At 47.1% G+C, this 14,511-nt stretch overlaps 1 protein-coding gene across 1 annotated transcript; it reads left to right on the top strand.

Moving 5' to 3' along the window:
- Nucleotides 1-807: 807 nt before the first annotated feature.
- Nucleotides 808-13,847, top strand: LRRN1 (leucine rich repeat neuronal 1). The gene is made up of 2 exons (XM_044301015.1): nt 808-866; nt 9,431-13,847. Exon 2 carries the CDS (start codon nt 9,515-9,517, stop codon nt 11,669-11,671), a length of 2,157 nt encoding a protein of 718 aa, XP_044156950.1. The 5' UTR covers nt 808-866; nt 9,431-9,514; the 3' UTR covers nt 11,672-13,847.
- Nucleotides 13,848-14,511: the final 664 nt, after the last annotated feature.

The raw sequence follows: 14,511 nt of genomic DNA, 5'->3' as shown, positions 1-14,511 counted from the left end.
TGACACTCGGGGTACAGGATAATGACGCTGACACTCGGGGTACAGGATAATGACGCTGACACTCGGGGTACAGGATAATGACACTGACACTCGGGGTACAGGATAATGACGCTGACACTCGGGGTACAGGATAATGACGCTGACACTCGGGGTACAGGATAATGACGCTGACACTCGGGGTACAGGATAATGACACTGACACTCGGGGTACAGGATAATGACACTGACACTCGGGGTACAGGATAATGACGCTGACACTCGGGGTACAGGATAATGACTCTGACACTTGGGGTACAGGATAATGACGCTGACACTCGGGGTACAGGATAATGACACTGACACTCGGGGTACAGGATAATGACGCTGACACTCGGGGTACAGGATAATGACACTGACACTCGGGGTACAGGATAATGACTCTGACACTTGGGGTACAGGATAATGACACTTGGGGTACAGGATAATGACGCTGACACTCGGGGTACAGGATAATGACAGGATGTGCTGGATGGAGGAGGATGGTGGTTGTTTTTCTTTGTGTTACATTATAATTTCGATATAAATAATAACAATGATAATGCTGTGTGTATTCTCTGCTGATCGGTGATGAGGAGGAGGATAGTGGTTGTTGTCCTGGCAGATGATAACTATCTCCACACCCAGAAGTTGCTCCCCACCTGCCGCCCCCTCCTCCACTGTCCTCTCCCCTCCTCCCCTCCATTGTTCCCGGTGCAGATGGAGCTCCCGGCAGCAGCCAATCAGCGCAGACCAGAGCGGGACTACTACCCCAGGGGCAGGAGCAGAGGGCTTAGTCCAGGAGAGGAGGCAGAGGGTGACATGGGGGTAATGGGGACGACATAGAGGAGGTGAGTGCCGCGGTGTGTGCACGGGGAGTGCAGGGGGATGCGGCTCTGTATTCACTGTGTAGCTTTGTGTTTGCATCTTATATACAATGTTTATATGGTGAGTGCAGCACTGACTGTATGTGCTGTGTAGAGTGTACAGTGTGTGCAGTATATAGTGTACAGTGTGTGCTGTATATAGTGTACAGTGTGTGCTGTATATAGTGTACAGTGTGTGCTGTATATAGTGTACAGTGTGTGCAGTATATAGTGTATTGTGTGTGCTGTATATAGTGTACAGTGTGTGCAGTATATAGTGTGTGTGTGTGTGTGTGCTGTATATAGTGTGTGTGTGCTGTATATAGTGTACAGTGTGTGCTGTATATAGTGTACAGTGTGTGCTGTATATAGTGTATTGTGTGCTGTATATAGTGTGCAGTGTGCTGTATATAGTGTACAGTGTGTGCTGTATATAGTGTGTGTATGTGCTGTATATAGTGTACAGTGTGTGCAGTATATAGTGTGTGTGTGCTGTATATAGTGTACAGTGTGTGCTGTATATAGTGTACAGTGTGTGCAGTATATAGTGTGTGTGTGCTGTACATAGTGTACAGTGTGTGCAGTATATAGTGTGTGTGTGCTGTATATAGTGTACAGTGTGTGCTGTATATAGTGTACAGTGTGTGCTGTATATAGTGTATTGTGTGTGCAGTATATAGTGTGTGCTGTATATAGTGTACAGTGTGTGCAGTATATAGTGTATTGTGTGTATGCTGTATATAGTGTACAGTGTGTGCAGTGTATTGTGTGTGCAGTATATAGTGTACAGTGTGTGCAGTGTATTGTGTGTGCAGTATATAGTGTACAGTGTGTACAGTGTATTGTGTGTGCAGTATATAGTGTACAGTGTGTGCAGTGTATTGTGTGTGCAGTATATAGTGTATTGTGTGTGCAGTATATAGTGTACAGTGTGTGCAGTGTATTGTGTGTGCAGTATATAGTGTACAGTGTGTGCAGTGTATTGTGTGTGCAGTATATAGTGTATAGTGTGTGCAGTATATAGTGTATTGTGTGTGTGCAGTATATAGTGTACAGTGTGTGCAGTATATAGTGTACAGTGTGTGCAGTGTATTGTGTGTGCAGTATATAGTGTACAGTGTGAGCAGTATATAGTGTGTGTGTGCAGTATATAGTGTACAGTGTGTGCAGTGTATTGTGTGTGCAGTATATAGTGTACAGTGTGTGCAGTGTATTGTGTGTGCAGTATATAGTGTATTGTGCGTGCAGTATATAGTGTACAGTGTGTGCAGTGTATTGTGTGTGCAGTATATAGTGTACAGTGTGTGCAGTGTATTGTGTGTGCAGTATATAGTGTATAGTGTGTGCAGTGTATTGTGTGTGCAGTATATAGTGTACAGTGTGTGCAGTGTATGGTGTACGGTATACAATGTGTTTGCTCCTCTTTGTAGCAGTGCATTGTGTGTACACAGTGCTGTACATGTGCTGTATGTGCTGTATGTGCTGTTTGTGCTGTATGTGCTGTTTGTGCTGTATGTGCTGTATGTGCTGTTTGTGCTGTATGTGCTGTTTGTGCTGTATGTGCTGTTTGTGCTGTATGTGCTGTTTGTGCTGTTTGTGCTGTATGTGCTGTTTGTGCTGTGTGTGCTGTTTGTGCTGTTTGTGCTGTTTGTGCTGTATGTGCTGTATGTGCTGTTTGTGCTGTATGTTTAGTGTGTTCAGAAATTGTGTTAGTTTTGCTTCTATGTGTAGATTTTGGTTTTCCTGTGGATGTTGTGTGTTTATTACTAGGAATAGTCACTTTTGGCTTCTGTCCATCTGGTATTACAGGACTGGTGTGTACTGGTGTGCACTGGTGTGTACTGGACCCTTAATACATAGCTCAGGGTTTAGGACTTCTGTGTACATTGCTGGGATGATGGGGGTAGTGATGTTCCTGGGACATATGGAGCAGGTGCCTCTGCTTGTGATCTGGGGCAGCTGACACCACATCCCCTCCCCCACCCAAAACAACCCAGTAATCATAAATGACATTGACTACAATAAATCTGGTGACCAACTAAATGTCATGAGATTTCTTAAAGCAGATCAGTAGATCCAAAGTCATATCACAAATCCATGTGCATGTAACAAAGAAATCACTGGTGATCTGGTCACTTGTATTATTGACTTTGACAGGGATCTAGTGTTATATGATGTCACATTTATTCTTGTAATGTCCAAGTAATCTGGTGATATGTGCAGGAGGCTCATGAGATCTTGTCCTAGTAATCTAGTATGATAATAATATTGCACATAACCAACTGATCTAGTCTGATGTGCCAGGGATCCGGTGATCTGGTCACATCTCCTAATAATTTAGTTTCTAGTGATTTTGTATATCAAGCAGGGGATCTGGTTTTACATGAAATCACGTCTGTTTCTCTTGAGGTCCTTGTGATCCAGTCACATTGTATGTGTTAGTGATCTACTGTAGCCTTACAGAATCTGTAGTGTTGATCCAGTCACCTAGTGCGATGTTGCAGCCAACGTGTCCTGTGATGTCCTAGTGATCTTGTGGCATGGATTACTTGAGTAAAGTGATCTGTAATGATCTGCAACTCATCTGATTTGACATGGCGTTCCAGTAACATTTATTTTTTTTGTAAGGTTAGATGCTATTATGTGATCTTGTCATATCCCAGAGATCTCATCCCTTCTGCTAGTGATCTAGTGTGGGGGTAGAGACTCTTTGTTGTCCGGTTGATCTCATGATATAGCCGTCATCTAGTATTATGTGGAATTGCAGGGACAATTTGAGATTAGCAAGTGATCTGGAGATCTAGCGCTTGGAATCTCTTAAGGATCTAGTGTTCTCTCTAGTGATCCTGTGTGCAGCAGGTATTAGTGATGCACCATTCAGGGCTCCGCAGTGATGTCTGGCTGGTTACATCCAACCTTTCATCCCCATAGAAATAAACCATCAGCGCTGATTATAATCCCATGTGACCCATTTTCCTCCCTGTGATCTCATGGCCAAGTGGTTAACTCCCATGGATACAAGTGTTTGTCTGCGCAGAGCAGGATTAGGCCACTTTCACACTGGCGTCTTAGCTTTCCGTTTGTGCGATCCGTTCAGGGCTCAGTTTGCATTCTAAGGCACTGTCGAGGCTGCGCTGTGTGATTTGTGCGCTGATAGCTGGGATTATGGATACTATGTACCGATTATGAAGAGTATGTTGGGATTATAGATATTTTATGGGGATTATTATATCATTTAGGACCCTCCTAGTTTACTTTGTGTTCTCCATCACAAGAACTGCGCTGTTCTGTCCAGTGAAATAATGGACCGCACTGTTGTCAGACCTCGTTACTGCCGTCATCTGACGGATCTGGTGATTCCGCCATTTTTGTTGCTTTGATTCAATGACAGAAATGGTACCGGAAGTTTTGCAGTGATGTGAACAAGCTGGAAGGGTTTGCTACGTTCACATCACCGTATCCAGCATATAATGCCGCAAACCTCCGGATCCCTATTGACTATAATGGGCTCCGATGGGGTCCTGTTGCCGGCTTTTGGACACACAAAAAGTTGTGCACACAGGACTTTTTGTCTGGCTGAAAGCCGCCATTTATGCCGGAAAGCGAGAGGATCCCATTATGGTCCAGCATATTGCGGCATTATCCGTCTATGGTGGATACGGCGAACTCCCACAGGCTGTTCCTCTGCCGGAGTTCACCAGGGAGATGTGAATATAGCCTTGCAGTTCCGGTGTTGTGTTCCAGAAGAATTGACGGATCGGGCATATGGCACCATCGCCACCCGCCGGATCCCATTCACTGTAATGGGATTCACCAGGTTTCCTGCATGGACACCAGCATTCTTCCAGACAAAATACCGCAGCCAATGGATTAGCATTAGGGGTGCATGACCTTTCATTACAGAAGGGAGGCGCCATTGACCCTAATGACTTAGGGCGCTTTCACACCAGCGTTATTCTTTTCCGGTATTGAGTTCCGTCCTAGGGGGTCAATACCGGAAAAGAACTGATCAGTTTTATCCTAATGCATTCTGAATGGAGAGCGATCCGTTCAGGATGCATCAGTTCAGTCCCTCTTACGTTTTTTGGACTGAGAAAATTCCATTGAAATGCATTAATGCCGGATCCGGACCCAAGTGTTCCGGCAAAACGGATCCGGTTTTGCAGTCTGTGCATGCGCAGACCTTTATAAAAATGACAAATAAATAAATACCGGATCCATTTTTCCGGAAAGACGGATCCGGTATTGCAATGCATTTGTGAGACGGATCCGCATCCTGATCCGTCTCACAAATGCATCCATTTGCGTCCGGATTGTCGGATCCGATAGGCAGTTCCGGAGATGGAAGCCTCAAATGCCCTTATGCACCAGAGCCTTGAACCCTTGATGCCATACCTGGTGCCCACTTTAATCAGCAGTGATTGGGCGGTGTCATCTGTGCACTATATGGGGGGGGGGGGGGGATAGAAGGTTCTGCATAGAATGTAACACATTGTATCCATTAAGTAATAACACTCTATGTAGTGTGGACCCTTGTATGTTCTGTATGTTGATAATTAACCCCTTCTCCTCCCTCTCCCCACGTGTCCTGTTGTTATTACAGCGTATATTCCACGGCTGCGGTTTATTACTCTGCTGCTCCCGGAGCTGATGCTGGAGTAATACTGAGGAATGCTCTGGTGTAGCAGAGTTACGGATCGCTCATTACATGGATTCACTTCTCATATGCTGTCGGGTTATTGCAGTGATCACTTTGGATGCCGGGCTTTAGATGTAGCAGAGACTATTCTTGTATGACAGCCTGTTCAGTTGTAATAGGGTTGAGTTTGTCATTTGAAACACTCCATCATGATAGCTATGGTTTTACATGGGACTTCTAGTGTTGCCTGGACTCCTCGAGTTATCACAGTGCAGAAGCCAAGCAGCCCTAGAAAGATAAATGACATATTCAGCTCTGCTACATCCCATAGGTTTTGCTGTGTCACATCTGAACTATTAACCAGAGGTGAGGCTGTAGGGTGAAATGAGGATCTAAGGAAAGTCCACACCACAAAGAGAATACTTCCGTTTTCCATGATACTGTCTGGCGCCGACCTTCTTCCGTCCGCGATCCCAGGGCTCTTCTTAGTGTTCAAAGAGTTGTCAGAGGCGGCCATGTTTGCAGTGATCTGTAATGTAGCACCAGTAATCCCTGCTCCCTCCCCACCCTGGAAATCACATCGAAATCATACACATCAGCAGGAATCTGGTGCTGAGTCTGCTAGGAGTTGTAGTCCCACAAACACAGGCTGCTAAACCCTGAAAACATTTCCATTGTAACTTACAGGGTATCTTCACACAACCTACAGTCTACTGCTCCCTGATATCAGCCATTTCAGACTGGAGAGGCCTGAGGTGCAGGGTATGCAGATGTGACTGTAGTGTCTGTGTAATGTGTGTATATGGTGTGTATATAGTATATATAGTGTGTATGTGTGTGTATATAGTATATATAGTGTGTGTGTATGGTGCGTGTGTGTGTATATGGTATATATAGTGTATATATAGTGTCTGTGTGTATATAGTATGTGTGTATATAGTGTGTATATAGTATATATAATGTGTGTATAGTGTGTGTGTGTGTATATATATATATATATAGATTGTGTATGTGACTGTATTGTGCACTGTGTGTATATGGTGTGTATAGTGTGTATATAGTATATATAATGTGTGTATAGTGTGTGTGTGTGTGTATATGTATAGATTGTGTATGTGACTGTATTGTGCACTGTGTGTTTCTCTTGTGCCTCCTTTTTGTGTCCCCTTTCTCCCTGGTTTGAGGTCCTGCTGTTCTCCTACCTCTCGTCCCCTTTGTGGTGCCCTGATGTCCCCTCCTCCCGTGGCCTATGGGGGGTAGTAAGTCACTTTGTGTTCCCAGCTGAGGTGTGGATTCACACCAGGCATACCCCCTGCCAGCCTCGTGATTTGCATGGCAATGAGGCACCAATGCCAGATGTCCCCTTCCCTCTTCACGTGGAGGAATTTACTGCACAAAGACTCCGGGAACAAAGTGCCCGAGATAAAGCCCTGGGCAGGGGAGTGGGCACGGCCTCGATATGTGAGCACCTGGGTACAGGATGGGCGAGCAGGGGGCATGCAGAGAGGTGCCCGGCGTGAGCGGCGCTGGCACTGAGGCGCTTTGTGCAGTCTCCATTCTCCTTTGTCAGGCTGCCCAGTTCTGCAGAGCGAAGCAGAATCTATTCATCCTGCAGCAGAGCCGGATCACATCACAGACAGAGCCAGTGTCCCCAATAGTGCTTTCTGCAGCCAGTACTGGCACAGCCCATATACCCACCGCCTGCCACTAGAACCTCATACAGTGACTTTCCTCTAATCCAGAATCAGCAGGACCATTTCTGGATTATCAGAGGGTCCTGGAAAAGTCACACTTGTAATAGTAAAAAAACTTCAGAGAGACCCGGTGCCCATAGAGCCCAGGAGCTTCTGATTGAACGGGCCCTTTACGTACCATAGAAGTCATTATGTCTTTGGCCAGTTTACCCCCACCTGTCCGACTGTCATACAACCTCAAGAGCGTTCAATCCGTAACAAGAAACCAAATTCTGAATGCAGCTTTGGGTGTGAATGGAGAGAACATCATGTAACACATAATCAGTTTTAGAGCTCATGCTGGCTGGGCCTGCAAATTGAGGCCCGCAATGCAGGGCACCGACCATATGCCCACCGTCTGCGGATGCTCAGCCATTCACTTGAATGGAGTCTATGATCCATATCCGACGGTCCGCACCGCAAAAAAGTAGTGCAATCACAACTATTTGCAGTGCAGAGGCACGGACATAAAACCCATGGAAGCATTCTGTAGCGCCTCCGTGGGGTTCTGTGCTGTCGTTCCGCACCGCACCTTCCGGATCCGTGATGCGGTGCACAAACAGCCGGTGCCCGTATATTTTGGACTCGCTGTTTGCGGGCCGCAATACGGTCGTGTGCATCAGCCCTTAAGATGTAGTAATAAACTGTTGTAAAAGTGACGTTTCCTCTAAGGCCAGGTTCACACTGCAACATTTGTCGCGCGACATTTTTTCTCACCAATGTCGCAGGACAATTTTTATAATGATAGTCTATGGTGTCGCATGCAACAGTTGCAGGAAAATCCATATCAAACAGATTTATTGCGACAGTCACATTGCAGTCGCAGGATGTCGCAGGTCGCAGTGCTACACCATAGACTATCATTATAAAAATTGTCGCGGGACAAATGTCGTTGTGTAGACCTAGCCTAAAGCACTGGTCTCCCACCTGGGGCTCTCCAGCTGTGGCAAAGCTGCATCTCTTACCTTAATCGGACAACAACCTTCCTGATGGGAGTTGTAGTTTTGACAACAGTTGGAGAGCCACAGTTTGAGGACCTGCTGTAAAGATTCATAGACTGAAGCAACCCTTATGCCTCATTCACACATCAGTGTTCGGTCAGTGATTTCCATCAGTAATTTTGAGCCCAAACCAGGTGCGGCTCTAAACACAGAACAGGAGCAGATCTTTCCATTATACCTTATGTCAGGTGGAGGCTCCAATCCTGGTTTTGGCTTACAATCACTGATGGAAATCACTGACCAAACACTGACTGTGTGAATGAGGCTTTAGGCCAGAATGTACCGCACTGAGTCTGTCCATCTGCACAGTGAGGGATTTAGTCGCTTGCACAGTGACCGGAGCAGAAATCGTACATCTCCTGGACTGTATCCCTGCGTGCAGTTACACATACTGTAGGTCATATCCCTCACGCCATGTCTTTTTTTGTCTGAAGTTATTACATCTTCTGGGTCCTCGAAGCACAAGTGCGGACCCCCGGGGTAGAAGATCAGCTGTTATTGTGTGACCCTGCTCCCAGCTGTCAGGAGATTTGTGTATGAATAGTGCGCGGGGCGATTGTGGTCATTGTGTCTCATTCTTCAGCATTGTTCCCCTGAGCTCTACCTCCTTTCATTGTGTTTTCTATGGGGGAGGGGCATAAACGTATTGGTTTGCTACAATGTATCCAGTCTGAACAATCCTCTGCGATATAAACACATCAGCAGCACAAATCTTTCTCCTGTCCTGATAGTTTGTTACAGTGTATCGGTGCAGGTAAAATGTATCAGTCCGGAAAGTGTTTGTATCACAGAGGATTGTCTAGACTGGATACATTTGTAACAAATCCTCATCTGTGAAATATATTAGGTCTGTGCAGTTTTCATGTATTGACAGCAAGCACAGATCTTGAAGGTGGTATGGAATTAGAACACAAAGGGGAAGATTTACTAAGATCGGTGCCAAACATTTGCATCAAACGTATTGTGCATTTTCGGGCTGTTCATGCACCCAAACAAAACCTACACTAGCTGTGGGCTTGCCCCCCCCCCCCCCTTCACGAAAAAGTACAGTGATAAATAGAAAATTCCCAAAATGCCACTTGTGCAAATATTTGCGATGCATAATGCAACAAACCCTTTAACACTTGCTGTGAATTTGACCAATTAAATGTAATGTCCTTCTCTGTTCCATTTCAGGTCCGATCCAGGGAGGGAAGAAAATCAGGATCGAGACTCTTATTAGCACTTGCCCAGTTTTCTGCAGCTCTCATATCTCCCCAGATGGTGGCCATGGCCTGTAGGAAACTCCTTGTGTTGACATATTACAAGTTGCTGATTGGATTTCTCATCACTTCTTTAACGGGATCTGAAGCCAACGAATGTCCTCAGCTTTGTGTTTGTGGGAACCGTCCTTGGTTTACTCCACAGTCGACCTACCGCGAGGCCAAAACCGTGGATTGCAATGACCTACGTCTGACCAAGATCCCAGCCAACCTTTCTGCAGACACCCAGGTGCTTCTTCTGCAGAGCAACAACATCGAGCGGACTAATGGAGAACTTCAGCAGCTGGTGAACCTCACGGAGCTTGATCTTTCCCAGAATAACATCACCTCCATTCAAGATGTGGGTCTGGCCAATCTCAGCCAGCTCACCACTCTGCACCTGGAGGAGAACCAAGTCTTCGAAATGACTGACTACTGTCTTCAAGACTTGACCAACCTTGAGGAACTCTACATCAACCACAACCAGCTCAGCTCCATCTCACCTAGTGCCTTTGCTGGACTGCGCAGTTTACTCCGCCTGCACCTAAATTCAAATAAATTGCGGATTATTGACAGTCGCTGGTTTGATTCCACCCCTATCTTGGAGATCCTAATGATTGGTGAAAACCCAGTCATCGGTATATTGGATCTAAATTTCCAACCACTGAGAAGTTTGAGGAGCTTAGTCTTGGCCGGCATGTACCTTAGTGACATTCCAGGGAACGCTTTGTTGGGGTTGGATAATCTGGAGAGTTTATCCTTCTATGACAATAAGCTCAGTCAAGTTCCCCAGGTGGCTCTACAAAAACTTCCGAACCTCAAGTTTTTGGACCTTAATAAAAATCCCATCAGAAAGATTCAGGAAGGAGACTTCAAGAACATGTTACGCCTGAAGGAGCTGGGGATCAACAACATGGCAGAGCTTGTATCTATAGACCGCTACGCTCTAGACAATCTCCCAGAGTTAACGAAGCTTGAAGCTACAAACAATCCGAAACTGTCCTATATCCACCGATCCGCCTTCCGTAATGTGCCTACCCTGGAGAGCTTGATGCTAAATAATAATGCTCTGAACTCTGTGTACAAGGGTACGGTGGAATCGCTGCCCAATCTGCGGGAAATTAGTATCCACAGTAACCCGATACGTTGTGACTGCGTCTTGCACTGGATAGGTTCCAATCAAACCACCATCCGTTTTATGGAGCCGCTGTCCATGTTTTGCGCATTTCCCCCAGAATATCGAGGCCAGTCTGTGAAGGAGGCCTTGGCTCAGGACTCGACTGCAGAGCAGTGTTTACCCATGATAGCTCAAGAAACCTTCCCCAGCCATCTCAGCCTAGACTTAGGTATGACCATTTCCTTGGATTGCAGAGCAATGGCCGAACCTGAGCCTGATATCTACTGGGTTACCCCCATGGGCCATAAGGTTACCACAGAGACTTTATCTGATAAATATCGCTTGGGCGGGGAAGGGACCCTGCAGATCAGCAATGTGCAGGTGGAGGACTCTGGCCGGTACACCTGTGTGGCACAAAATTCAGAAGGGGCAGACACCAGGGTGGCAACACTGCGTATAAACGGGACCCTTCTGGATGGTTCTCAGGTTCTCCGGCTTTACGTGCAGCAGACTGAAGCTAGTTCAGTCCTGGTGTCCTGGAAGGTTAGCTCCAGTGTCTTGGCTTCTAACCTGAAGTGGTCTTCTGCCACCATGAAGATTGACAACCCTCACATCACATACACGGCCCGGGTTCCTGCCGACGTCCACGAATACAACCTGACCCATCTCCAACCCGCCACCGAGTACGAAGTGTGTCTGACGGTATCTGGTCTACATCAACAAGCTCAGCGAGCCTGCATTAATGTCACCACCAAGGGCACGTCCTACTCATTGACCGTCACCGACCAGGAGACCAGCGCGGCCCTGGCTGCCGTTATGGGGTCTCTTTTTGCCCTCATCAGTTTTGCTTCGGTTTCTGTTTACGCAGCAAAAAGATTCCAGAGGAAAAACTATCGTCATTCCCTGAAGAAGTACATGCAGAAGACATCTTCCATCCCACTGAACGAGCTGTACCCCCCACTCATCAGCCTGTGGGAGGGGGACAGTGAGAAGGAGACGGGGACTGCGGAGACCAAAGCCTCCCAGGTGGACACAACCCGGAGCTATTACATGTGGTAACGCCTGATGGTGACATCTGAGCAGAGCACAATGACTGATGGAGGCGACTACAACACCCCCATGGCCCCCTTAGATTTCCCCTTACACCCCCCATGGTCTTGTTAGGTTTGCCCTTGACCCCCCATGGGCCCAGTAAGTTTCCCCTTCACCCCCATGTCCACCTTAGGTTCCCATTACATCCCCTATCACCCCCTTATGTCCTTCTCTATCTTTCCTCTTTTTGTCCTCCCTTGTGCGCTGCCCGGCCAGAAACCCATGAACGGCTGCCAAGTCCGAGCTGCTGACGGCTCCGCTGCCTCAGTGGGCGACTCTTGGTCGCGTTTCAAGCTTGTCAGTTACTGGACGTCAATGTAAATCCATTTAGGATCGAGCTGCAGGAAGACGAGAGAAAAGTGCAGTCTCATCATTACGCTTCATCACTGAGGCAAATATAGATATAGCAAAGGCCCAACCAGGGGGACATGGGCGGAGGGGCATGCATCCTGGGGGCCAGTGGGGCCCCCAACCAGCTACTCAGTGTAGATGCCAAGCCATGAATCCAGGCCCAGCTGACGACTGGTCCTGAAATCATAGAGAACCGTCTATTAGAAGGATGGACCTGGTGACTTAAAGGGGCACTCCACCTAACCCTACTGACTTAGCATTTTGCACATCCGTGCTTGGAATTCTCACTCTCATTAGGCCTATGTATGTTTCTTACACTTGGACATGACGCAGAGCTGCTTTCTAACTTCCAGTGTGTATAATCCAGGGAAGGCGGCAGATCTGTGTCCTGTTCAACGGAGGCACAAATGAGAATCACTTTGGTTGCTGATGTGAGGTTGATGCAGAAAGATAAGCCATGGCAGTCTACATGCCATACCCGATGGACTCACCCACCCAAAGGTGCCCTCTAATTGCCAGTCATTGCCCCAACAGTCACAGACTGCATTGCATTATGGGATCCTAGCAGAACTGCCGGGGGTTATGGGGTGAAGCTTTGAATGCAGTTCTGGTTGTGACTGGAGTAGAAGACCATGCACATAATAATATCATGGGAGCAGCGGTATTGAAGGTTTAGGCAAAGTGATTCTATTAACCCCTTCCCCCCTGCACCTGTACAGTCTGGACTGTTATAACCTGTCAGCGGGGCGCCAATATTTACGCAGCCTTCCTTCATTGTAAATGAATGGATCCTTTGCAGCTTGTCGGTTTCTGGCCAGGCGGCGCAGCAACGCATTTCGGCGTCTTTGCTGCTATGGTGGCAGAGTGATTTTATTCGGCCTGGATTATTTTGGTTTTTCTCGTACGGCGTATCGCAGCTTTATTGGGAGGAATTTTTGTTTTTCTCGCTCCCGATTTCCCATTTTAGACATTTTTATCTTTTTAATTATTTCGGCAAAGGGCTGATTTATAAAGCGGCCAGCGCGCCACGTGAACACTTGTTGAATTGGCGTGAGCAAAACCCGGAGGGCACGGACCCCGCCCGCAGTGAACAAAAATTCCGCCTCCGCCCCAAAAACAAGTGAACTGACTGTATCGTTGTATCAACTTCTTCTCTGGAATTTTTTGGACTGATGGGGAACAGGAGCCTGAACCCCTTTTATAGTAGAAGATTAAAGCTTCCTGGTAGAGCTGTCCTAGCAATATGTCCTCTCACCCCCCCCCCCCCCCCCCACTTACACAGGCAGCCATCTTGAACACACAAGCCGTGGACTGGCTGGAGGAGTAGTGACGTCATCAGTTTCTGAAGAAAAGCCATGCTATAACCACCCCTGAGTGACTGATAGACTGCGTCCCCATGACAGCTCTTCTGGTCGGTGGAATGGCTGCCACTGCTGCATGCGTAGACGACGGGTGCTCTTTAGGGACGCTTCATCCTGAGTATCATGCGTGAGAGACGGGCGGCTGCTCTCATTTCTTCGCCACATCATTACAAGGTGCATTGAGACCTCAGGAAGAAAATAACTTTCACTGCTTCAGTGGCGGCGGCGACGGCCGCTTGTCACGTGACTGTTACCGCATGTCACCTTCCTCGTTAAAGCACAACGTCATACTATTCCGCTCAGCCTAGTAAGGCGGTAGAGAGTAGCATACAGCTCACCCCACCCCCGAATGCCATCTAATGCAGAGTAATTGTATAGCGCTAGATTCACTTTATTCTGTACAATGCGAGGTTTTCTATATAAAATAAACCCTGTTTTTCACACTGCGCCGTAAAATTATTAATTGTTTTTGTTAGCACCAGCAGCGCTGTTGTAAAACTACAAGTCCCAGCATGCCCCGATAGCTGCCTGTGGTCATATCCTGCCAGGGATTGGAGCTGCACTGCTGGTGGGGAGTCATGGGTGGCAGCCCATTGTGACCACCAGGTGGCGCTGCTACTGGCTGCAGCAGATGACTCATTGCATTGATACATTTCGCTACATGACAGCTGTCAATCATTATATCAGGGGACGCAGCAGAACTGCGACTACAGACAGGGACTATCCGGAGAAGTAATGCTCTGCTTCTGACTGATCAGCTGGAGGTGAGAATTAGACAGGTTCTGGGGCCGCTGCCCCCAGTGTCGCACAGCAGAGCTCTACATGTTACTGCTGGATCAGGCTGGGATTGTATTTTGGTCATTTTCACACATTTATATTTAAAAAATGTTTAATTAACAACTGAGACCCAAGGGAACATTCAGAAAGCCAGTCGTTTGTGATACTGTGATGCAGAGCTGTGTATCCAAGCTTGTCCTGTGTGATACTGTCTGCTGAGCTGTGTATCTAATCCTATCCTGTGTGATACTGTCTGCTGAGCTGTGTATCTAATCCTATCCTGTGTGATACTGTCTGCTGAGCTGTGTATCTAATCCT

Source organism: Bufo gargarizans, chromosome 7, assembly GCF_014858855.1.
Source record: "Bufo gargarizans isolate SCDJY-AF-19 chromosome 7, ASM1485885v1, whole genome shotgun sequence".
Classification (NCBI taxonomy): domain Eukaryota; kingdom Metazoa; phylum Chordata; class Amphibia; order Anura; family Bufonidae; genus Bufo; species Bufo gargarizans.
The sequence above is the reverse complement of the archived record's forward strand: the minus strand, read 5'-3'. Positions and strand labels throughout refer to the sequence as shown.

Coding starts and splice junctions, on each gene's coding strand:
- LRRN1 (XM_044301015.1), top strand. CDS start 9,515: ATGGTGGCCATGGCCTGTAGGAAACTCCTTGTGTTGACATATTACAAG.